The 24,405-nt window shown below is 57.5% G+C and overlaps 1 protein-coding gene across 5 annotated transcripts in view; it reads right to left on the reverse strand.

Moving 5' to 3' along the window:
• LHPP (phospholysine phosphohistidine inorganic pyrophosphate phosphatase) overlaps positions 1–24,405 on the reverse strand; it is a 137,703-nt gene that overhangs the window by 67,247 nt on the left and 46,051 nt on the right. For all 5 annotated transcript variants that reach the window (XR_013824399.1, XR_013824400.1, XR_013824401.1 and 2 more), the window contains exon 6: positions 22,053–22,144. Coding sequence is in view for 2 of the 5 variants with exons in the window: in XM_079900998.1 (XP_079757124.1) it covers positions 22,053–22,144 (92 nt within the window). In the remaining 3 variants the exon portion in view is untranslated. The remainder of the gene's footprint in view (positions 1–22,052; positions 22,145–24,405) is intronic.

Consider the following 24,405-nt stretch of genomic DNA (forward strand, 5'->3'; position numbering starts at 1 on the left):
GGGAAAACAAACATGCCCTGCCTTCTTCCGGCCTTGCCCTTCCCCCAGCTCTGTCCCTCTGGCAAACTCTTCTTCATCCTTCAGAGTCTCACTCAGGCTCCATCTCTTCCAGGGAGACCCCGATCTCCCTCCAGGCTAGTTCTGAATCCTGTGGGCTCGGCCCCAGAAGGAGAAGCTGTCCCTGCCTCACGGCCTGAGAGTTTCTGCAAAGCCAGGACTTGGTGTCCCTCACGCTGAGCCGGCGTCTTCAGGAGCATCACACATGGAGTGTCTGCAGAGTGACCGAACAAGCCCGCAGCCGCAAGTGGTGTCACTGCCCACCACAGATGCCAGGATGACAACGCACGGCCCAGCCACCGCCCAGCGGAACCTTTAAGAAGAGCGCACGCAGCACGATTCCATTTATAGAGTTCCAGAACAGGCAAACCAACCTCTGCTGTTAGAGGTGGTCAGCGTGGTGGTTATCTCAGGGGTCAGGGTGACTGGAACAGACCCAGCGGGGTTTCTGGGCGGCTGGGAATACTTTGCTTACACAGGTGGGTTCACGCAATAGGAACTGAAGCTGTGCACGTAAGTTCTGGGCAACTCCCTGTATGTCATGAATCAGTAATAGGTTTAAAAAAAAGACTCCTGACCACAGGAAACGAACCCCCCGCCCAGGGGCTGCTCACCACCCCTGTCAGCCCAGCCGACTCTACGGCTCAGGGGTGGCCGGTTCTCTGTCCCCTGCCACTGCTGCCCACGGGGGTGCGGGCGCAGGCCACCCCAGAGGAGGGTAAGTCCAGGCACATGCCGACCCTCCCCCGGATCTCCACGCCCACCCCCGACAGACACTCACTCCTTGGACGATGTGGGGACGTGGACACTGGAGCCTGCCTCTCACCACCCGCCTCGCGTCCTTTCCACTGTGCCCCCAGCCGGCCTGCTCCTGGCCCCCAGACACCCAGGGCTGGCAGGCTTGCCCAGAGCCATGGAATGTTCATGGGGGGCGGTCACAGTCCCCCCACGAACTGTGGGGTTCCCACTCCGTTCCCAGGAGACACGATGGGGCGTCCAGCTTTCCTCTGCACCCAGGGGAGGGGGAGGGGGGGGACGTGCTTGACCCAGACCTTCTCTCTCAGGTTAGCCCGGGGCAGGGGGCTAACCTCCAGCCTGCCCTCCTGCCCTGCTGGGCTGGTGGCCCCCTAAGCAGGCTCCACCCTGGGGGGCTTGGCTGGGCGGCCAGTGGGTCACAGCCATGCCCGAGGGGGAACATACTCAGATGCCAGTGACTCTTGGTCCGTTCTTAAACCCCAAACCATGCTCTATAAATAACTGCATTTAATACGACTTTTTAAAAAAGAAACAGGCAGAACAAAATGCTAATAGCGGTTCCCTCTGGGAGGTGGGATTATAGATTATTTTCTTATTTGTGCTTTTCCGTATTTTCCAAAGAGGGCACTTATTGTTTATATAATTAGAAAAATTACATTAATTTTTGAAAAGAAAAAAAAAACCATTGGAGGCATAGTCAAAAACATAAAAATGAGGACTGACAGGAGTTCTTCAGGGTAAAAATGGCTTTTCATGGGCTACTGTGCTCGGGCCCAGACAGGCCCCACTAAGCCCACCCCACGGCAGATGAGAAGCGTGAGAAAAACCCCAGCGTGCGCGCCACCAGCGGCGGCATTCTGTGCTGTGAGTGGCCCTGGCAACCAGGATGCTCCATCTTGAGAGAAAGGCCCCGAGCCCAGAAAGACTCCCTGTTCCCAGGCTCCTAAGTCTTGGCCCTCGTGCGGCCCCCAGGCTTTGCCTTGCTGGGGTGTCTCTGCAGACACAGCCGCTTGGCACCCGCTTGTCCCATGGGGGTAACTATTCCAGGATGGAGGTCGGGTGACGGGACCTCAGGCTGGCCTGGGCCGGCTGGGGGCAGCCAGGGGCTGGAGGACGGGCGGTGTCTCCCCCAGGTGGGTCATGAGTTCGGGACCCTCTGGGGCATGCATTAACCAGGGAGACAGCAGACCCCAGTGCTGAAATGCAGGCACCCCACGAAAGTGAGGGGAGGTCAGACGAGACGCAGGGTGGGCACAAGCACGGAGGCCGTCAGGAAAGTAGCCTGCAGGACAGCGAGAGCACGAGGAATGGGCACGGAGGTTGGATTCTGGGAAAGATGGGCCTCCAGCGAGGCTCAGCCCCAGAAGGGCAGGGGGCAGGGTGGGGGCCAGGGGAAGACCTGTTCCCCCTGACCATCAGCTCCCCCAGGCTGGACCTGTCCTGCCCCTCTCTCTGGTCCCCACGTGCAGAGGCAGGAGAACTTCCACGAGGGTGGGAGCCCCTGGGAGCCCCCAGATCCCCCTCGGTACCATCTGCCATGGAGAGCCCCAGCCCCAGCACACAGACTGGAAGCAGAATGTCAGGGTTTAGATCCCACTAGCTCCTGGGTGTCCTTGGACGGGTCCAACCACTCTGCCTCAGCTTCCTCACCTGTAAAATGGGGATATATTCGTACTTGGCTCTTGAGCTACTGTGAACATACTTGTAAACATGTCAGCAAATCAATGGAAGCCACCCTGCAGCTGAGCCCCACTGACAGCCCCATTCAGGGTCACAGGCTGGTGCTGTGGAAGCCACAGGCACCCCTGGGCCACAGAAGGCATCCAGACCTCCCTGCTGGCCCCAGCAGCAGCCCTGGGCTCCGACCGCCCATCAGGTCTAAATGCAGGTCACAGGCGCCAAGAGAAGGTTCGGAGGGCAAATGTGTGACGATGGCCTTTGGTGACTCAGCCCTCGGGACTGCAGGGCCTTCCGGTTCCAGGAGTGTCCGCTGGAGATGTGTCTCAGGAGAGCCCCTCAAAGGCCCCTCGCTGCTTCCGTTGCATCTCGGCAGGGACCAAGTGGGGGTAAGGCTACCCTGCCACCGAGCAGATGGCAGCATCTCCCCAGCCCCCTGGGGAGGTGGCACCCCTTCAAGATGGGAAGGTGGGGTGAAGGGGACCACCTCGCTCTGCCCTCCAGTATCACAAATTTGTGCAGATAACATTAGAATCCCCCTGGTCCCCAGTGTGTTCTAGGAAGCCCTTGCAACGTGTATTGAGGGATGAGGTCACAGGAACTCTGTGTTGACAGGACCATGATGCCCCCCAGGAGGCCTTGGTGCCCCTCGCAGGCCCGGCATGTCCCCATCCTGGGTCCCCACTGCTATTGTGCAGACAGACAGGAGACTCGTGAACCTGTCTGCATTGGAGCTGCTGCGTGGACCCCACCAGGGGGCCCGTGGTCCCCCCTCCATCAGGTCAAGGGCTAGCTGGGGCTGGCTCCTCCGTGAGCCTCGGGGTTCGGAATTTCCATCACAGGTGGCCACTTGGAGCCAAAAGCAACATTCCTGCAGGCCGGAGAGCCCCGTCCCTGGTCTCTCCACAAAGCAGCTCTGGATAAAAGTTCACTTGATGGAGTTAAGCTCAGACCTAAACTACCATCCGGGCCCCCGAGGGCCTGGTGGGCTGTCCCCTCCCCGTGGCTCCGAGCCCTCATCTCACAGCGATGCACCCTAATCCACGGCACTCAGGGACTCAGGCCCACTGGGTGGGCGTGGAGGCTCTCACACAGCAGGGCATGCCTGGTGCTTCATGACTTTGGGGGCCCTCTTTTCCATAAAAAGAGTTTAAATAATTTAACAGATTTCCGTGAGCCTCAAAAGTATCATGTATTTCTGATGTGAGAAAAAATTTTAAAACATTTTCTTTGACCTTAAAAGTTTGGGTTTTTTTTTTCCTTCTAATTTTAAAAGAAATTAAAACACCTTCATGAGCCCCTTAAGGTAGCCGGGGCCCCAGGCACTGCAACCCCTGGCTCCAATTCCTGGGAGGGTCTGGAGGCCCGCCGGTGGCCAGAACCTGGGAGTGGGCTCAGGGGCCAGGAGAGGGGATGAGTGTCCCCTATAAACCACCAGGCACTCTGACCCACTGGTCTTGGTACCCCACCTGTGCAGACCCTCGGGGCTGCTGGAGAAGACGCTTGTGTTCCCACAGCCCTCGGGCCCCTAGCGAAAAATCCACTCAACTTGCCAACGGCAGGATGGAGTAAGCAGAACAGGCTGCGCGGGGGGCCATGTCCACGGAGTCTGGGGCGCCCGGTGGAAGAAGCCAGCTGTCCGAGGCTCCGTGCTCTGTGTTGGCAACTTCCCTCAGAATACTGTGCGAGCAGCTCCAGAGGTCAGAGAGCAGGGCCTCCAGACTACAGTGAAAGGCCCCTCCTGCGGGGGGCCTGGAGGGACAGGGTGGGGCCACATGCCTGGGCTGCAGGTCCCTGCTCGGGGGTGGGGGTGGGGTCCCTGTCTCTGGAGGCCTGACAGCACAGGCACACCTGCCGCCCACCCAGAGCACCTCCCCAGACATCACGGAGGCTCCCACAGCCGCAGAAGTACAGCCACGCCACAGGGACAGTGGGCCCAAGGGCCTGGGAAGTCAGGGGTAACCCGGGGCCTCCTTCCCGGACGCTCACACAGATGGAACACCAACAAAAAGAACAACAGCTGGTATTTGCCGAGGAGCACTCTATGTGCCGGGAAACGCGCTGAATGCTTTCAGCATAACACGCCTTTCTGTCCTCCCTCCACCTGGGGCGTCGGCGCTCTTATTATGCCCATTTTAAAGATAAAGAAACTGAGGCCTGAAGTGACTGGAGCAGGACATGAAGTCAGGCAAGTGGCTTTGACTGAAGATGCTTTGCTGCCTCCCCTTGGGGAGCTCAGGGGATGTGGCAGGGCGGGGGGGGGTGCATTTCAGTTTCAACATGGCTGATGAGGCACAGGGAACACTTGGGGGGCCCGGTAGGCCTCGGGGGCACCCCACACTTCCTCCAGCCATCCCACTCCCCCCAGAAAGAGGCCCTGAATAACCGTCCTACGCTTCAGGTTGCAGCAAGCGTACCTCCCGCTCCCATGAAGGCAGGTTAACAATAATTCAATGCCTGCAATGCTCTGAGAAATAAAGTGCCGGGAAATAGCACGGAAGGAAGCGCCTCCTTCCTTCACCATGTTTCCTCGCAGGAATAAGAGGCAGTAAGAGCCCGTGTTGTTAGCAGACCCAGGCTCTTTCTCCGGAAGCTTGAGTCAGCTTCCGAAGAGCTGTGTCACCTGGGCAAGTCAGAAGCCGCTCTGGGCTTACCTTTACGCAGGACGGAGTGGGAGGGGAGAACCTAGACAACTCCTAAGGGTTCCTAGACCTGCGAGTCTCTCAAGAAATGGAACGTCTGCACGCAACCTCATCATCACTGGTCTCTTCCGGGTCCGAGTAGCAAACTCCTCGTGGTCACCAGCATGGTTCAGCGCGGACGTGTGCGGCCTCTGTCTCAGGGGAAGGAGGCCTGTCCACCACCTCCCCTCCGGCCAGAGCAGCAGCTGCTCTCCTGAAGCTGCTGGATGTGAGCAGACAAGAGCCTCTCCTGTCCTCCCAGAGAACGCCCTGATGGGGCGAGAAGAGAGGGCAGCCGGGAGGCCACGCGGCCAGGAGGTAGGAAGGCAGCGCCGTGCTGAGAGCTGGGACGGCCCACGGAGCGGAGACCTGCAGATGGCGGGGAGCCCCTGCAGACGGCCGCACCCTGTGTGCTGAGTCCCGCCCTGGGCACCAAGGTGGGAGGTTCTGGCGGGTCACCCAGGATGGGGGAACCGGAATGGCGGTGCCCAGAAGAGGACTCAGTCAGAGAAGAGTCCAGGACCTCTGGAGTCCTAAGAGGGTCTTTCATCCACCATGGCTCCTGGGCCACACCTGCCCACATCATGTCTCTGCTCTGTGGTGGTACAAACCCACACACACTTATCCGAGGGCTAAAGAAGACGCAGCCTGAATTACTCACACCTGGCTGATACCTCCAAAGTCTTGGGTAATCTCGGCCTCCACTCTCCTCAGGGCAGTGGGCACAGAAACGGGGTCCACAGGAGCAGGAGATGGGGAGCCCGGCTCTTGGGGCAGGCCCTCACGCTGGCCACCTGGCTCTCTGGCCCCGGTTTCCTCATCTGTGAAGTGGGCGCAGTGTGTTGGGTGAGATGAGGCCCGGCCATTATCTCTAATGGGAACGGCCTTTAGATGCATCTCTTGATGGACCAGTGGAAGGGTTTAGGGGGGCTCTGGGCTCCTGGCCTGGGGCTGGGCCGGGAGGCAGAAGAGACTCTGAGCCCTGGTGCCAACAGCCATCAACAGGTCCTGGCCTCCCCACCTCACCCAACTGCACAAACGGCTCTGGGCTGGCATGCCTGCCACCCACTCCCTGCGGCCCGATTCATGCCACCCGGAGCCTCCCACCTGGGTCCCCACTTCCAGCAACAACGAGGAGCCCTGCCACATGGGCAGAGCTCTGACACCCCAGCATCTCCCTGGGCCCCGTGATACCCTGAGCACCGTGTTCCTGGGACCTCTCACGGCAGCAGGGAGATGGAGAGGGCAGGTGGGGAAACTGAGTCTGGGCAAGCTGAGTGAGGGCTGCGAGCAGGGCTCTGGAGTCAGACCTATCTGGTTTGACTCCCGGGCCCACCAGGTTGTCACTATATGTCTCTGATGCTCAAAACCCCGAGACACGTATTTACCCTACAGGCTTGCTGCACAGAGGAAAAGTGCTCGTCCTGCGCCAGGTAAGTGCTGGTTTATTATAAAAAGATGGGGACTTCCCTGGTGGCGCAGTGGTTAAGAATCTGCCTGCCAATGCAGGGGGACGTAGGATCAATCCCTGGTCCAGGAAGATTCCACATGCTGCAGAGCAACTAAGCCTCTGCGCCACAACTACTAAAGCCTGTGCACCTAGAGCCCGTGCTCCGCGACAAGAGAAGCTGCCGCAATGAGAAGCCCGCGCACTGCAACAATGAGTAGCCCCTGCTCACCACAACTAGAGAAAGCCCGCGCACAGCAACGAAGACCCAATGCAGCCATAAATTAATTAATTAAAAAAAGTAATAAAATAAATTAAAAGATAGCTATTATTTTTATTATCACAGAGAACAAGAGGCCTGAGCCACCAGTGGGTGGTCCATAGCAGAGCCAGGACCACAGTCCAGGTGCCCAGACCCTCACAGCTCAGTCCATCCATCTCTCAGCAGCAAAAGGAGGGCTGACAGCTTCCAGCAAGACCCATCAAGGGCCGCTGTCCTAACCCAGTCCTTGCCTGATTCTCCCAGGCTTGGAGCTGCCGCACAGGACCTGTTCTGAAATAACTCAGGTTCCCAGTGGTCTTCAGTCAAATGGGGCCCTGGCCTGCTTCCTGCCTTCAGAAAGCCACTTCCGAAGTGGCAGAGAAGCTTTCCCTGCCCTTCTCGCCTCCCCTCCCTCAGCCTCACCAGCCCTGGGCTCACAGGACCTCCAGGAGACTGCTATGGGGGCTCCGGGACACACCAGCTGGTCCCACCACCGGCCCTGAGCTCACTCAGGCCGGCAGAGAGGAGCTGGGACACTAGGAGGCGCTCATGAGCTGCCATCCGGCCCTGGCAAGATCTGTCTGGGGCGGCCTCACTGGGGCTGGACAAGAGTTTATTTTAAACCATTTCAGGTGGAAACACGGATGGTTCATCTTTACCGGCAGGTTCCAAAGAAGGTTAACTCCTTCTTCTCCCTCTTGGCTGACGCTGGCCAGAACAAAACAAGGAATATCTCAGACATGTCGCCTGGATCCTACCAGGCCCCAGTCACAGCCTCCGTGAGACCGATGAGGCCTGGGGGTGATACACCCAGAAACGAGCAGAGGGACAGGCCTGAGCCCATTGGGCTGCGAGGCGGGGGCCCTGGGGCCAGAGCCAGTGGCAGCCCCCGACTCGGCCAGCCTCAGCCTACTCACCTGTAAAAGGGCCCAGGGGTTGGGGGGCACGGGGGCGTAGTCGGGAGAACCACGCTCCTCGAGCTTATAAATGCTTTTAAAGTAGAACTTCCACCCCAGCCTGGTGGAATTTGCAAGGAACCCCGAAACAGACAAGGGAGCTGCTCGGGCTGAACTAGGGCAGGGTCTGGAAGCCCTGCTTGGTCCCCCTAATTCCCTGAGGGACCAGAGCAGAACTGGGGCTTGGGCCCTGGCCTAAGGACAGACCCCGAGCCAGTCGTTCTCTCAGCCCTGGGCTCTGAGCTCCTCTGACAGCAGGGAGCAGCTCCTCTTGGTGCCGGCCCCCCGCCCAGCAGGACTTCACAGCAGGCACCCCTGGAAGCCAACGCGATTTAAAAATCTACTGGACTAACCTAGAACGCTCTAGAAACAAAAGGGCAGTACTCATAGGTAATGCTGCACACGGTGGAGGGTTCAGAGCACCGGCTATAGAATAGACTCCTAGGGTTCAAAGACGGGCTCTCATCAGCTCTGTGACCTTAGGGGAGTTACTCAACCTCTCTGATATAATAGGTTAACCATCCCATATCATTGTTTTGAGGGTAAACGAATGGAACAATCTCTGATGAAGTAGGTCCTGTGTCTGTCACTGTCACAATTAGTGTTTTCCCAACAACCTTAGGAAGGAAACACAACTACAGTGAGGAAGCTGAGGCACAGAGAGGTTTAGTAACTAGCCCACAGCCACACAGCTGAGCATACAGGGGCAGCAGGTCCCAGAGGCTCCAAGGACCAAGGCACACGAGACAATACCCAGATCTCGTGAACATCTTTATGTGGAACTATGTGCGAGTCCTGATTGCTACTTTCCACAGCCAGACCAGTGAGCTCTTCCCAGCCCTGTGTGAGCCAGAGCCAGGCTACTGACAGAAGCCATGAGAGACGTCTGCTCAGGAACCAGAGAGGAAGGGGACAGGGCTCCTCGCAGCCTCACCTGCACCTGCCCAGCTCACCTGTATCTCACCTGTAACTCCTGTGGGATCTCACAGCACCCCGCAAGAGCAGCAGCACGTTTTTCACAGATGGGAATGGAGCACGGAGAGGTAATGTAGCCCATGCAGGGTCACACGCCGGCTAGGCGGTGGCTCAGGGATGTCATCCCCTGCCACAGACCCCAAAACCCAGGCCCTTCCCCCTCCCCCCGCCCAGGCCGGGGCTGCTCAGGCTGAGCCCTGCACCCAGGCCTCCTCCCCACGCTGCTGCAGCTTCAGACAAGCCAGCGCTGCCCCCTCCCTGCCACCGGCTCTCTGCAATCTCACATACAGGAGGCTTCAAAAACTGAGAGAAAGCGCGACAGGGCTGAGGTGGAGGAAGAAATCCAGGCAGATCCAGCACCTGAGCTCCCAGCACCGGGGCAAAGACGGTGATGCCAATCTGAAACTCGGGGCCACGCAGCCTGCCCCACCCGCTCCGGCTCAGCACGCCCTGGGGCCTGGAGGGCAATCCTGCCGCAGCAAGGGGCTCTGCTCCGGCCACTCAGCACCCCCGGGCTCTTACCCATCCCCACACTCTTGCCGCTCAGAGCCTGCCGTCCTGTGACCACACGAGATAGGACAGCAACCGGGGCAGACGCTGTCCCTGCTGAGCAGGCGATCCCCAGAGTGCCACGTCCCCCTTCCGCCTGCACTCCACCCCTCACGGAGTCCTCCTTGGGCACCCCAAGTCCCCAGGACACACACTCCGTGCCTAGCGCTGGGCTGGGGACCCTCCAGGCCACTCAGTGCCCGCCGCACAGTGCTGAGCACACGAAGGTGCCTGCGAAGCTGAGCGCCTCCTGGGTGCCCTCTGGGCGGCAGGAGCAGACGGCCTGGCAAGGGTGGGATGCGACTCCATGCATGTGGGGGGGGTGGGAGCAGCTGCCCCTCCTCCCCTCGCAGTAAGCCAACGGCGCCCTATTAAAAGAAAGGTCAACTTTGCTAATCCAGCATCTGTCATCTCGGAGTGGCCGGCCCCATGACATGCCACGCTCTGCCCGGCTGCCACAAGGTCGTGAGCAGCAAGAAAAATCTCACGTGGTTGCACCTGCATGTTTCCCTCCCCCCATCCGACTACGTAAACTTGTGAGCTCTGCCAACCAGTCTGCCACAAAAGGGGAGGCTGGGAGCACATCTGGGAGAATGGGTTGGAAATCTGAGGATGTGGGCGTGAATTTTCAAAGCGGTGTCCTGAACGCCCCAGTTCATGATACCCTGTGATTCGACCCAGGAGCGCGGGCCTGGCCAAGCCTGCCCCCAGGAATGCCCGGGCATCTGGAGGGTCAGGCCAGCAGCCTCAGTTCTCTGCGCTCTGCACACATGTGGTTTCACAGACCTACCTACCTCCTGCACCTGTATTTCCTTCAGCTCCTCCTGCGCCGAAGGTGCTGAGGATACTTCCCCCAAATCTCCATTTTACAGATGAGAAAACTGAGGCTCAGCTGGTAGGTGGCAGAGCCAGGATTTGAGCCTGAGGTCCCCTGTCTTCGGAGCACACGATCGCCACAGGAGAACCAGTCCAGGTGATACTCTTACACCACGTAGCTAGGCTTTCATGGGGGCAAAGGGACAACCTTGACAGACATGCTGGCAACTGCCCCGGAACACCTTTACCCTGGGCGCAGTGGGCGGCTGCTCCCACCCCTCTTACCCCCATGCAGGCGAGGCAAGCCTGGGCGAGTCAGCATTTTCCCCGGAAAACAGAAGATTTTCCCTGCCTACCTAGGAGCCCTGGGTGAGAACCACAGACATAAAAATGGTCTGGGAAGCTGAAAGCCCTCTCCCGATGGGGAAGACCGTTGTTATTCAGCTTAACAGACCGGAGTGTCCACCACATGCGAGGCACTGGGGCCGGCGGGGGGGACAAAGAAATTGGCAAAAACCCAGTCCTCTCACTCAAGGAACGGGAAGGGTGAGAGGAGGGAGACAGATCAGCCAGCAAGGTCTGGGGTCTTCCTCCCTTGCGGAAGGCAGCCCGGCGCCCTGGCATGGGACAAGGCAGTGAGAGGGACGGCAGGCCAGCAGGGCCAGAGACTGGCCACATACAGGGGGACTGAGCAATTAGGAAAACAGAGAGAGAATAACGGAAGCAGTCTTCTCCCCGTTGGCAGACAAAGGTACAAATGTGCAAAGACACAAGGCTGGGATGAGCCCTGTGGCGCTGGACCAGAATCAGAGGCATCGGTGTGAACCCATGGTTTTCTACGGGTACCGACAGGAACGGAGACACAGGGGGATGGACGTGTGAATTACACATGCATGCTTCCCACCTCTGTCCACAGAGAGGCTCTGAGAGAAGAGACATCCAGAGGCAAGAGAACATCTAGCGCCCTGGTCTTTCATTCTAAATATCACTTTCCACTCAAAGGAATGGGGTCTCCTTGGAGAAATGGCTGACTCCAGGGCTGATACAGAGACAGAACACGATGAGCCTGAAACATCTTTTGTGCCAGAAAGTAAGGAAGGGCTGGAGAATCGGTTGGGGCGGTGAGGGGGCGGGGTTGTCAGAAGTACACAGATCCAGCTTCGAGAGGCTGCCACTGGCCACACCAGGGACCGTCTGAGCATCAAAATCGATTATGGTAGTAACAGATTATAACCCACCGGGTTAAACAGGAATCCATGAGTCTGCACTGGTATAAATGAGTAAGCGGGGAGAAGAAAACATTCTTCCCTACAGTGGAACATCAACAACAAATGTAAGAACAAATGATGGAATTACTTGGTAACCATCATAGAAATAATTAACTCAAGAAGCAGCAACAGACATTAAAACTAGTGGATGAAAGTACGATGAGGAATGCGATTTTTACTCAAAGTATCTCCCCACGAGCAGTTATTAATTACAAAGGGAAGAAAACCCATAACTTTATGTAACTCTATGGCAGCCACCATCTTAATCAAACCACGTTAACATCATCGTCATTTGGGGCAAACTGACACCGCAAGCCTCCTGATATGCTGCACGGAGATGCACGCAGCATCACTTCTGTGATATTCTGGCCCCGAATGCGTAACCTGGGTCATTTCACAAGGAAGCATCAGACAAAATGACTGTCCTGAAACCTTCAGAATGCTGGGACTTCCCTGGTGGTCCAGTGGTTAAGACTGCGCTTCTACCGCAGCGGGCACGGGTTCGATCCCTGGTCGGGGAACTAGGATAGGATCCCACGTGCTGTGCAGCGAGGCCACACACACACACAAAAGACAGCAACACGGTGAACACGATGACAGTCGAGGCAAGGCCTTAGTGTCCCGGATCAGAGTCTAGAGACAGGACCACAGAGCTGCTTGCCCCCGGACTGGATCCCCCGTCTATAGAGGAGTTAGTGGAATAACCAGCGAGACCTGGACCTGGGTCTGGTTCTGGGAGAAGGATACATGGAATCTGTCTTCTTTGGAGATCTCAAAAAGGGTTTGGAAATAAGACTGTGGGAACTCAAGAGAGGGCCAGATAATTCCACCGGAGGCGAGGTGTGTTTGGGGTACAACAGAAACGGTGCTGGAGTGGGAACCCACACAGACCCCAGACTGCCACAGGATCCCCTTGACCTTGAGACAGCCCCTCTGCCACTCTCAGCTGCCCATACAGAGCCGGGGGTCCCCTAAGGTCCTTCTAGCTAGGAAGATCCTGGGAATTCCATCATCAGAGAAGACCTTAAGGACAGCAGGATTCAGGCCAGCCAAGGATGGGGATGTGGGGACAGACAGGAGGGGAGCCTGAGGGGTTGGGAGACCCAGTCTCCCCAGTGCCCACAGGGGTGCTAGGAGGCCCCTGGCCAGGAACACTGGAAGTTCTCAGGCCCCCCTCCCCTGGGCCGGTGCCAGGGGAGCTGGAAAAGGGAAAAGACCCTGGAGAGGATGGTGGCGGGGGGGCTCCACCTGCCTCGGGCCTGGGATCCCGCCGCCAGGAGGGTCTCGCCACAGCTGCAGGAAACCCCCAGGCCCAGCACCTCCATGTTCTCCGTGAGGGGTGGCAGGGGAGGGGGGAGGGCTGGGGAAGCCTGGCTCCCATGTGTGCAAGGGGCCTGGGTGTGAGTGTGCTTGAGTGTGCAGGTGTGAGCGGGTGTGCATCCCGGCCCTGGCATCGAGGCGCCCTCTAGCGGCCCCAGCGGAAAGTGGCGTGAGGAAGAAGGGGCAATGATCGCTGACCCTGAAGGATGTGGAAAGAGGCAGCAAAGCCAGGGGCGGAGACGATGGACAGGAGTGGGGACAGGAGGAAGGACACAGAGGGGAGAGTCTGGAGGAGAAAACAAGCCCTGTGCACGCTCCCCTGGCATCCTCCTCAGGGCACAGCGCATCTTGGAGGTTGACCCCCTGCCCAACCCTCTCAGGTCTTCATCAGGCCCCTCCCTCCCCGGGTCAGAGGACGCTCCCAGATGACGAGGGGCAGGTGGGCTTGGACTGGACACATCCGGGCGGACCTGGGCCTGCAGCAAGGGGAGTCTTGAGTCCACCTTCTGAGCCCCTCTGTCCAGCGAGGGCTGACTCAGGCCCCTCTACCCGGACTCACCCTCACCCACCACCCCCAGCCTGGGGCCCGCCGTCCGCGAGTCCAGACACGACGGCCCTGGACGCCCATCCTGTGCTGGGGCGGCTGGGATCCCGCCCTCGGGTGGCCACCCTTCCACAAGTCCAAGTGCGTGCGTGCGTGTGCGTGCGTGCGTGTGTGTGTGTAAGCCAGGGCACGGGACCTGAGCGTGTCGGGGTGACGCTGTGGGGAGGAGGTCACAGACGGCTGCGTATGCGTGGTGGCCCAGAGAAGGTGCTGATTTCAGTCGCAGGGACCGGAGCCCTCACCCTGATCCCTTCCAGATGAAACACCTGAGAGGGTGTCCTTGCACCATGCAGGGAGGCAGGAGGGGCTGGAGCGCCCGCTTACAGGCCAGGGATGGGACTGCACTACGAGGACACCTGTGTCCAGAGGCTCACGGTCCTGCATGTGAGCGGGGAGCCCGGCTGGGCCTCGGGGGTCAGGGCAGAGCTGTGCGCCTCAGGGTACTTGGGTTGGTTTCTGTTCTTAAACGAACAGTGCTGTACTTTCAGGTGGTCTTTCTTCTTAAGAATTCCCCAAATTCACAAATCTATGGGGGAGTGGGTGGCACAAGCGTACTGTGAAAGCTAACTTGTTCTGATGGGAGCGCTATACTTCCATCATACGGCATTTAGCGGACACCCGAGGAGGCAAAGATATAACCAAATCCTGCGCGACAAGCAGCTCTCTCCTTCCCATCTGTGCTACTCATGCACCTCTACACCTGCATCTACACTTGTGGTTTTAACCGCTGGGCTCCAGCTCTGATGCTAACAGCCCAGGACCTAGAGGGGGAAGTCAGGCTTGAACGGCAGGCCCAGCTGGAATAACCGAGTACAAGTGCCCCTGCCCTGCCTGGGCCACAGTTTCCGCAACTGCGAGTAGGAGGTGGCGACACTGACATTTCAGGGTCTGTCAATGGGGAAATGGCACCAGAGGTACAGAAACGACCTGGTGCCCGCAAGTGCCCATTAAATGTCAGCAGACTCAGAATGGGTGTGCGGCTTTCTTTAGCCCTGGCCTCTGGCCACTGCAGTGCCGTCTTCGGCCTCCCCAGCCGGAGGTCTGCCAGCCTCCCCGGGTCATCTCTAGTGACGAGGACTCACCCCTCTCCAGGCAACCTGTTCTATTTCGGGACAGCTCTGACGCACCTTCATGGGCAGCTTCCTCTGAGGTTAAATGAGGTTCCTTCCAGCACCTTCCAGTACCCCTTCCCCCACCCCACCCCCACACAGGAGGCGAGGGGAGGGCTCAGGGTTAGCTGGCTTTAACCACAAAGCCAGCGAACATGTGACTGCTGGGGCTGCCACCTGTCACCCCCCGCAGCCAGGCCCTCGGGTGTGGTCACATGACCGACTTCGGGGCCAGACCAGCTCAAGTCACAGCTCATCCTCACGAGGCCCCTTTCCTCAAGTGGGGCTGAGTGCAGAGTGTCGTGCGAGAGAACAAGGACAGGAGGGACCCACTCGGTCCTGAGAGCCCCACGGCGGCCACTCTTGGTCGGTGAGACCCAGCGCGGGCTCGGAGCTCCCGTGAGACTGGGCTAACTGGGGGCAGCAGGGTGCGAGAGTGCTCAGGACACAGGACCTGCAGTCAGGCAGAGCTGCGTTCGAATCCCAGCTCCCACACTGGTGGGCTGTGTGGCCTCGGGCAAGTTACTCTACCTCTCTGGGCTTCCATTTCCACACGTATAAAGTGGAGTGAGAAGAGGGGCAGCCTCCAGGGCGGTTGTGAGCTTTAGATAAGCTGAAGCAAGATGCATGTGAGCACCTGTCACAGGCTCTGGCATGTGACACCCTCTGGGAGGCACTGCCCTGTTCTCACATCTTCCTCGCCAGCTTGTGGCCGAGCGGCGACCGTGACCCTGGCCTCCTTCTCCGGGTGTCACACGGTTGAGGAGCAAGTGCGAGCGGCAGGTCCAGAGCACACACCTCCCGAGGTTTGTTGAGGGGCTCCCGGAACGTACTAGCTGGCCTCAGGGGGACTAGAGAACCTGCTGGGCCTTCCTCCAACCCCGTCCGCCCCGTGAGCCGTCCAGGACCCCCCGAGTTACCTGCAGGTTCCTAGGAAGCAAGTTCCTCGGGCTAGGAGGCTGCTGATGGGGTCCTAACTGGGCCCCCCAAAGGGCCTTGTGGCCTCACTCTGCAGCCACCTCCTGGCCTCCACCTGCGACGCCCCCCTCAGCCTGGAGCCCCCCGCCTCAGCCGGCTGGTTTCTCCAAGCAGGGTGAGGAGTCCAGCAGGGCTGTATACAGTTTGGAAACCTTTCCCCTCTTGCCCTGGGCATGAAGCAGCCTTGGTCAGGGACCAAGAGGGATAATGAGAGTCAGGTACCAGAAAGTGCTACTAGTTCTGTCCCCCAGCGAGCAGCGAGTCAGAGGGCAGGGAAGCCAAACCAGTGCAGAGGAAGCGACTCAACCCAGGAAAGCGGTGGGTGGGAGGGGATGGGGAGACGGGTGGGTCTGGCCCTGCCAATCCCACCCTGACCCCCACTGACCCCACCACCGGTGCCTACCTCTGCCTGCCCAATGCCCTCCCAGCCCAAGCCCCTGGGGGTCCCTCCTCAGTCTCCCACAGGGCCCAGGGTCTAGGCAGACTGAACCGCTGGGGGCTGGCACTGCCCCCCGCAAAGCCCTAGGATGCAGGGGATTTGGGAAGGATGGTTAAAGGGTCCAGAATGATGGAGTGGTGTCTGCCCAACTGTGGTGACGGCTGCACAGCTCTGTGAACATTTGAAAAACTACTGAATTGTACGACATGAGTTATTTCTCAATAAAGCAGTTAGCAAAAATCCCAAAAGAAGGCATATAGGCTCAAATCTGTGACCCCTTCACTGTGTGACCCCCCAGTGAGCTAAGGGACCTCTCAAAGCCCAGGGGTGCCTCCCACAACCTCTATCCCCGTGCAAGACCAAGGCTACCTGCTGGGCTGACCGGCTGGCCCACCAACGTTCCACAATCGATTTCCCCGAAGATTGGTTCCCGGAGCCCTCCCCCAACTGGCAGCCAGGATTGGAGTCCGAGGGACCCAGGGGGGAGCCCCCACGCCCAGCATCAAGCCGTTCTCCCCAGCTGGGCGGGCTGCAGCCAGGCAGTAGCTGGTCACCTCCTGGTTCCCTGAAGCTACGTGGAGCCTCCTCCCCAGCTGGGAGCGTCTTCCAGAGGCCTGAGGCTCGGAGTGTCCATCTACGCGGGCAGGAGCTCCCTCCTGGTGCACACGTGGCAATGCTCCTCGGCGGGACGCAGGGACAGAGGGCTACCACACACAACCCCAGCCTGCAATGGCCTCACGGTGACAACGGTGACTGCTGAAAAATTAACACCCAGGATCACTCACTTCCCTCAAATACCACCTGGCACTAGAAGAAAAACCCATTTCCTTCCGAAGGGAAACCAGAGCCTCCTCTTAAGGAAACTCTGTGAAGTCACTGGCTGCAGAGTGACGAGAGATGGGGTCAAGGGCCGCACTTTGGCGGCAGCTGTGTCACGAGTGCAGCCCTGTCGGGCTCTGGGTATCTCCACTCCAGCGTCTGGTTCCACCATCACATTCTCTGTACCCCGCATCCTTCAGCCTTGTGCAGCGTGCCTGGAACCTCAGACCCGCCAGTCCCGCTGTCCACGGGCACCCCAGCCCCAGCTGAGCTTCGGTGCGGGCGGAGCTCCAGTCCCAGCCCAGGGACACCTGGAATCCAGGCCCACTCCCTCGTGAGTCCAAAACGGCAAACTGCTCGTCAAGAACGTTCTGGACTCAGAAAACATCTGCCACCAGTGAGTAAATAACAAATAAGAGGATCCCCAAAGCAGGCTCCACGTAGCCGGATTATTTACACAGCGCGACCAGCGTGGGCCTTGGGCAGTGACGCCTGCCACCGTGCTTGAGAACCAGGCGCCAGCTGTGCCTTGCAGCGTGGAACGGAGGACAGGGTGACGGGGGAAGCGTTCAGGGTGTCCCCGCTCCGCTTCTGGCATGTCTCCAGGAGGGGGGTCAGGTGGGGACACAAGCAGGTATGAAGGGACAGCGAGATGTCCCGACCGCTTCCTCCTCCACTGGGGACATGCAGGGCATCGGGCTCCTGAGAAGGACGTCCCTCACCTGAATTTGCCAGAATGGGGGTACACAGGGCCTGGCCCCAGCCCCCATGGAAGATGAGGCCTGTCCTTAGGAGAGAAGGAGGGGGGCTATGGTGCCTGGGGGTGGGGACAGCAGTCCTCCCAGACGAGCCCCCCGTTATTCAGACACGGAGCCCTGCCTGTGCCCTGAAGTGAGCCTGGGACCGTGACTCCTGCAGCTCCTCAGAAGCTGAGCCCCAAGGGCTGGATGTTCCCAGTGGGAAAGCGGTGGCAGAAGCACCCACCTGGGGTAAGAGAAGGCTGCAGCCCCGCCTCTGCCTAACCTCGCTAGGTGGCCTTGGGCAAGGCTTTAGCTGTCTCAACGGGAAAGGCCTCTGGCAGCGGGGGAGCCAGCACCCTCTGGGCCTCCGGGACTCACTGCGACCGTGAGGATGTGCCTGCGATGGTCACAGGGCCCTTGGAGCCGGGATGGCGTCTTGAGGAGACTGGAGGAACAGCAGGTCCTGGCCTCAGGCTGGAAGGTTCTGCCAGCAGGCCCGGTGCGTCAGACATGCCAGGAAGGGGCAGGTGGGGAAAACGTCCAAAAGGCCTTTACCTGCCAGCCAGGTGAGGCCACACCCTGGCTGGGCTGGACGTTCACGTAGAGCAGGTACGAAAAGAAAACCTTGTATGGCTCTGTCTACAGCTCGGCTGCCCGGCTGCCCGGCTGCCCGGCTGGGCGGGGGTGTGTTTGCAAGCTGTCTGCCTTGGGAGCCTCTCTGGCTCCAAACACTGGGGTTGCTGGAAGGGATCCAGCCTCCTTCCTGCAAGGGGCCTGAGCCTCCCGCTGGTCCTGGTGGGGCAGGCCCTGTGAAGCCCTCCTTCCAAAGCTCAGGGGCCGCTGTAACCTCTCCCCACTCTGAGACTTCACACTTTTCTCTTTGGGCCATTTTCTGATAAAAGTAGAAAGAAGCGGGCTTCCCTGGTGGCGCAGTGGTTGAGAATCCGCCTGCCAATGCAGGGGACACGGGTTCGAACCCTGGTCCGGGAAGATCCCCTATGCTGCAGAGCAACTAAGCCCGTGCGCCACGACTACTGAGCCTGCGTGCCTAGAGCCCATGCTACACAACGAGAGAAGCCATCGCAATGAGAAGCCTGCGCACCGTAACCAAGAGTAGCCCCCGCTCACCACAACTAGAGAAAGGCCGCACGCAGCAAAGAAGACCCAACGCAGACAAAAATAAATAAATTAAATAAATTAAAAAAGAAAAAATAGAAAGAAGTGAGGGGAATGAAGACATGGAAGGTCACAGGGAGATCTCACAGCCATGGGAAAGTCCAAATCCCACACCCCCAGCAATGCCGTGGCCTCAGACAACCTCGCGCGCGTGTGTGTGTGTGTGTGTGTGTGTGTGTGTGTGTGTGTGCGCACGCACAACTAGAAGACGCTGGCCTGAGGGGCACCTGCAGCGGGGCTGTCCAGAGGCCCTACGCGGCCCCCTCCAGCCTCCCTCCCTTTCCTGTGCCAGGACAGGCAGGACACCCCGGTTTCACTTGCCTCAGCCTCCCCATTCGGCCCTTGGCCTCAAGCCAGTGGAGAAGCCACGTGGCCAGGTATGAGCGCCAAGCTCCCTCACCGCACGGCTCTCTGCCACCCGTGCCCGGTGACAAGGTCATCCTCCACCCGCCTCACTCCCCCAATTCAGTCAAGGCTGGACCAAGGCCACCAACAGGGGACACGGTGCACAGGGCTGATGCCCTGCTGACCCATCCAGTGGCCCTTGGCTCCTGTGAAGCCACTCAGAGGGAGGCCCAGCACAGTAAGGACGCAGACCCTGCCCCTGCCCGGCTCACGTCTGGTGCAGACATGGGCCACAGTGAGCTTCAAACCTAGTGCCGCCGGCTCACAGAGGTGGCCAGAGGGGTGGAGAGCTACAGGGGCAGGCAGGGCAGCCCCAGAGGGAGGAGCTGGGTGCTGCCGGGTGACGCTGGCCCAGTCACCAGGGTGCCAAGGTGCCAAGGCTGCTCACTGGCCCCAAGCCGGCTACGTCTACAGAGAGGCCCGTGCAAGGTGCCATGGAGATCTCGTGCACCGAGACTGCCATCTGCAGGGAGCAGGGGGCGGTGCAGGGGCCCCGCTGCCCACCAGAATTGCACTAAGCGCCGATGGATGCCAGCCGTGGAGGCAAGCTAGGACTTTCTAGTGGCCACGTGAACAAAAACAAGAATAAGCAGGTGAAATTAACATAAGGCATCAGGATTGCAACATGCAATCAGTGTGAGATATCATGAATGAGTTTGTCACATTCTTTTTCTCCCGCTAAGTCTGGACTCTTGTGTACGTGCACTTTTAACACGTCTCAATTTGGAACAGCCACATCTCAAGTGCTGCCCAGGCACCTGCGGCTCGTGGCTTCCGCACTAGACAGTGAGGCTCTAGAGATCGGCCAGGGGCAGAGAGGTCCTCCGCCTGCTTTGACGGCACGGAGCCCAGCCTCCTGTCCCGCCACGCGGCCTCCCCCTCCGGTGGCTGCATCACCACCTAACCTGCACTGAGGCTCTTCTCCCTCCGCCCTGCCTGCTAACAAAGGCAGATTTACAACCTCACAACAAACAAATCAAAAGGTCTGAAATCTTAAATACCTCCATGAAAAGAGACGCTAAGCCCCACCCTCTCCACGCAGAGCCAGGTGGGGCTGCACCGGGAAGCAACAGACGTCACCAACAGCACCGGCATCACCTCCCCGTTGCTGACGGCTCCCTGTGCACCACGCGCTAAACAGTACTTACCTACAGCATTTCCTCAGCAATTTAAAATGATGAAGAACGGTCAAGGGCAGATGCCACAAAACATTGTTCAAGAAAAGGGCAGGTTGTGAAATAATATAATACCGTTTTTATAAAGAGAAAAAAAGTATTATCCTTTTATTATCTACACAGAGAAGGCAGTCTGGAATGATCTGGCCAACTGTTGATGGGGTTTGTCTCTCTGGGAGACGGGGTGATGGGGGACTCAGAAAAGTGCCAACCCCGGTGGTGTACAGTAGGACACAGCCGTCTGCATGCCCACCTGCCCATTCGAGGGCTTCCCGACTGTGTGTGCGGACCTTCCTCAGTGACCCAGCGACCTAGTGGCACGCCGGGGGCCTGGGGCAGGGGCAGTACCTTCTCAGTTTATAGGGCCATGGCTTAGGCTGGGCCAGAAAGACCCCAGCTGTGGCTACATTTAATCGAGACAGACATGTTTCTCTCCCTAAGAATCCAGAAGCAGCAGCCCAGTGCAGAAAGCTACATGGCTCTCACTCTTCACCTCTGCCTCACCACCGTGCTCTCAGTTACGGAGGTGCCCCTCCTGTGCTCATGGGTCAAAGGTGCTCACTGAGCTAGGCTGGCTACTGATGGGGCGGCGCCAGGGGCCGGGCGGCACCGCGCAGCAGAGCATCAACCACAGGGTGCCAAGTCCCACTGCTCAGCAGCTTCGGGGGAAGCGGGCGCTGGGGACCTCGGGCTTCCAGGCTGGCCTCTGGGAGAGAATGCTGATGAGGTTTCGAGTGGGGTCTCCCTCACTCCCTTAGGCCGCAGAGAGCCCAGGAAACCCAGGAAACCCTCGTTTGAGGACCTGGGGAAGAAAGGAGGTCCATATTTCAGGTGTGCTGGGGGCTGCAAGGTGGCCTCTGGCACCCTGGGAGGTCCAAGAGGTGGATGGAAGGGACTTTCTGGCCCTGGACCTTAGGAGTACTGAGACTTCCTCACTCACCTTGTGTCCACCTACGTGACCCAAACCCAAAGGCCACGTGTGTCTCTCACACAGGAACGGGCCTCGGAGTGAGGGTCAGGCCCTCTAATCTATTCCTCTGACCCCGTCTAAGCAGACCACCCAGGACTGATGTAATCCATCCCTCCCCCGACATCCAGACACCCCAGGGTAACCATGTTTTAACTAGCATACACAAAATGGTACTTTCTCTGAACGGCGACAATCAAAACCATCTAGAAGAAGCCAAGACAACACTGTGATGTCTGAGATACGCTCAAAGGCTAAGCAAGCCAGGCCCAGACACCGCAGGGCACATCCACACGCCCCCGACAGGTGCCCGTCCGCAACCTGCCCGAGGCTAGGCTGACTTCTGACCCAGCAAAGAAGACGCTCTGGAGACAGAGGTTCAACTCCAAAGTGTCGTTGACTCATCCCTGACCATGGACCTGTCATCTCTAGGTGAGAGATGGATACGGTGGAGGACAAGGAGGGAGAAGGTGACCAGAGGAGCTGGGCGCCCAGGAGCTGTCCCCTCCGAGCACAGTGAGGCATCAGCCACGTTGAGGACAGGAGTGTGGCCCAAGTTCAAGCCGGCTCTCTGTGGGAAGCAGGCTCGACGGCTGGCCAGAGCCTTCCATTTGCTGTCTCCACACTACACCCTATTCAAATCTCAGTTCTGAAACTCAGACCCTTTTTATCTACCACTCTCTGCTACAAAAAGGCATCCAGGCCCGTCCTCAGGGGACAGTTAAAAAAAGTCATCAGATGCCCACGTACTGCTCTTCCATTAGGGAAAAAGTAACGCCCTTCACTGTGGAGAAGAAGACAAACGAAACCCTGGTCACCCCAGGAATCCACGAGGCAGGCAGGCAGACGGCGGGCAGGCTGGCGCGGGGCACTTACCTGAACTTCCCGGTCCGCACCTGCAGCGCTCTCATCCCACACCGCTGGGCACCGCTGATGTCACCCACGATGTCGTCCCCGATCATGATGGCCTGTCGTGCAGTGAGTGAAAGGCACTCAGAAGTGATGTCAAGACAGTTTTCTTCCTGTGCTGCCTCATCTTTTTTGACATAATAAACCTCTTGACTTCATGCTTAAAACCACCACCATACAAAGGAAACGAGGTAGTATCGTCATCATATTGATTAAAAGTCAATGTACTTGAATATATCTCCCACTGCCCATCATGGGCTGCGGCTCTGAACGGTGCATATCTGGGCAATTTAAAATCAATCAGCGGGTATTAAAGTGATATAGTGCCACCAGGACACACGGGGAGGCTGACGCTATCTCACCTCTAGTCGAGCACAGGCTGAATTTTACCTTCAGCTAAATACTCTGTAACCAGGTTATTTTGCCAACCGTTGGTTCTGTGAAAACTAAGTAAATTTCTGGCAAATCTTTGCAGCCCAAGTTTAGGTTTTGCTTTCCATGCTGAATTTACTACCTATAAAAAGCAACAACAACGAAAAAAAACAAAAAGAAGAAAGAGCAAACAAAAATACACACTCTAACACACACACACACACACACACACACACACAATGCTCACAGCCTGGATATCATTTCAAAAAGCAGCCCCTCTCGCCTGAAACAACTAGAGAAACAGACAAACCAAATGCAATAACAGTTTTCAAGACACTGGACATCAGGCAATGAAGGAGGATTCCTGAGACACAGGAAACAAATGACATGGATCCTACAAATGCCGCAGCTCACTGCCTTCAGAGTTTCCAGACTGTGAGCACAGACAGGAAGAACTAGGTACAGCCCAGACTCCCTGAATTGAGGACACGGAGCTAAGAGCTGGGAGATTAAGGCGGGGCGTCCGAGAAGAGAGGGCTACCCGGAGAACTGTGGAGCCCTACAGAGGGTCCCCCCGAATGATGCAGTGTTGGGTAGACTGCTAATGAGCCCAGGCAAGTGAGGAAACCACCCGAGGCCAGGGAAAGAATCACACCAAAAATTAAAGCAGTGCCGGGACCTCACACAGGGTTGGGTTTAGTGTCTGTTCCCACCAGCCAGACTGGAAAATCTCATAATTCACAGGGCACTGAGTAGCATTCTCAGAAGCGTCTTGCCTCAGCAGTGAGGAAGAATTAGCCCTGGACTAAACCTGCTCTGCCTCCCAAACCTTCAAAGCAAGATCTGGAAGGATCAAATTGTTTCCAAGTGATTTAACTGCATCCCAGAACAAAACACAAAAATATTTATTGGTGTATAAAAATATCTAGCACTCACAAAAGGTACAATTCACAGTGTCTGGCATCCAATTAAAACAATAATCAGACGTGCAAAGATGACAGATATCACACACAGCGAAGAGGAAAATCAACCAAAACAGACCTGGAACTGACACACATGTGAGAATTAGCAAACAAGGGCATTAAATCCATTACTGTAACTGTATTCCACACGTTCCCAAAGTTAAGTAGAGAGACATGCAAGGTAAAAGAAACGATCCAAACCAAGCTTCTAGAGGTGAAAACTACAATGTCTGGACTGAAAAAAAAAAAACAACAACACTGGATGAGATTAAATCCAGATTAGACAATGCAGAAAAGAGATTTATGAACTTGAAGACACAGCAATAGAAACTATCCAAAATGAAACACAGGGAGAAAAAATAATTGTGTGTGTGTGTGTGTGTGTGTGTGTGTGTGTGTGTGTGTGGTACGCGGGCCTCTCACTGTTGTGGCCGCTCCCGCTGCGGAGCACAGGCTCTAGACGCGCAGGCTCAGCGGCCATGGCTCACGGGCCCAGCCGCTCCGCAGCATGTGGGATCTTCCCAGACCGGGGCACGAACCTGCGTCCCCTGCTTCGGCAGGCGGTCTCTCAACCACTGTGCCACCAGGGAAGCCCCCAGAAAAAATAATTTTTAAAACATGAACAGAGAAACAGTGAGCTATGACAAAACTTCAAACAGCCTGGTGTAACTGGAGTCCCAGGAAGCAAGATGAGAGAAGGGGAGACAGAAACAATATTTGAAGAAATAATGGCTGAAAAATTTCCAAAGTCAACAAAAATGACAAACCCGCAGCTCCGAGATCCCAATCAGTACCAAGCACAAGAAACATGAAGAAAAGTGTATCAAGGCACAACATAATCAAACTGCTCAAAGTCAGCGACAAGGAGAAAATCTTAAAAACAACTGGAGGAAAAAAAAAGACATGTACAGACAGAAACAAAGATAAGACATCAGATTTCTTCTTGAAAACATGCAAATGAGAAAACAGTGGAATACCACCTTGGT

The sequence above is a fragment of the Stenella coeruleoalba genome (assembly GCF_951394435.1).
Source record: "Stenella coeruleoalba genome assembly, chromosome: 16".
Classification (NCBI taxonomy): domain Eukaryota; kingdom Metazoa; phylum Chordata; class Mammalia; order Artiodactyla; family Delphinidae; genus Stenella; species Stenella coeruleoalba.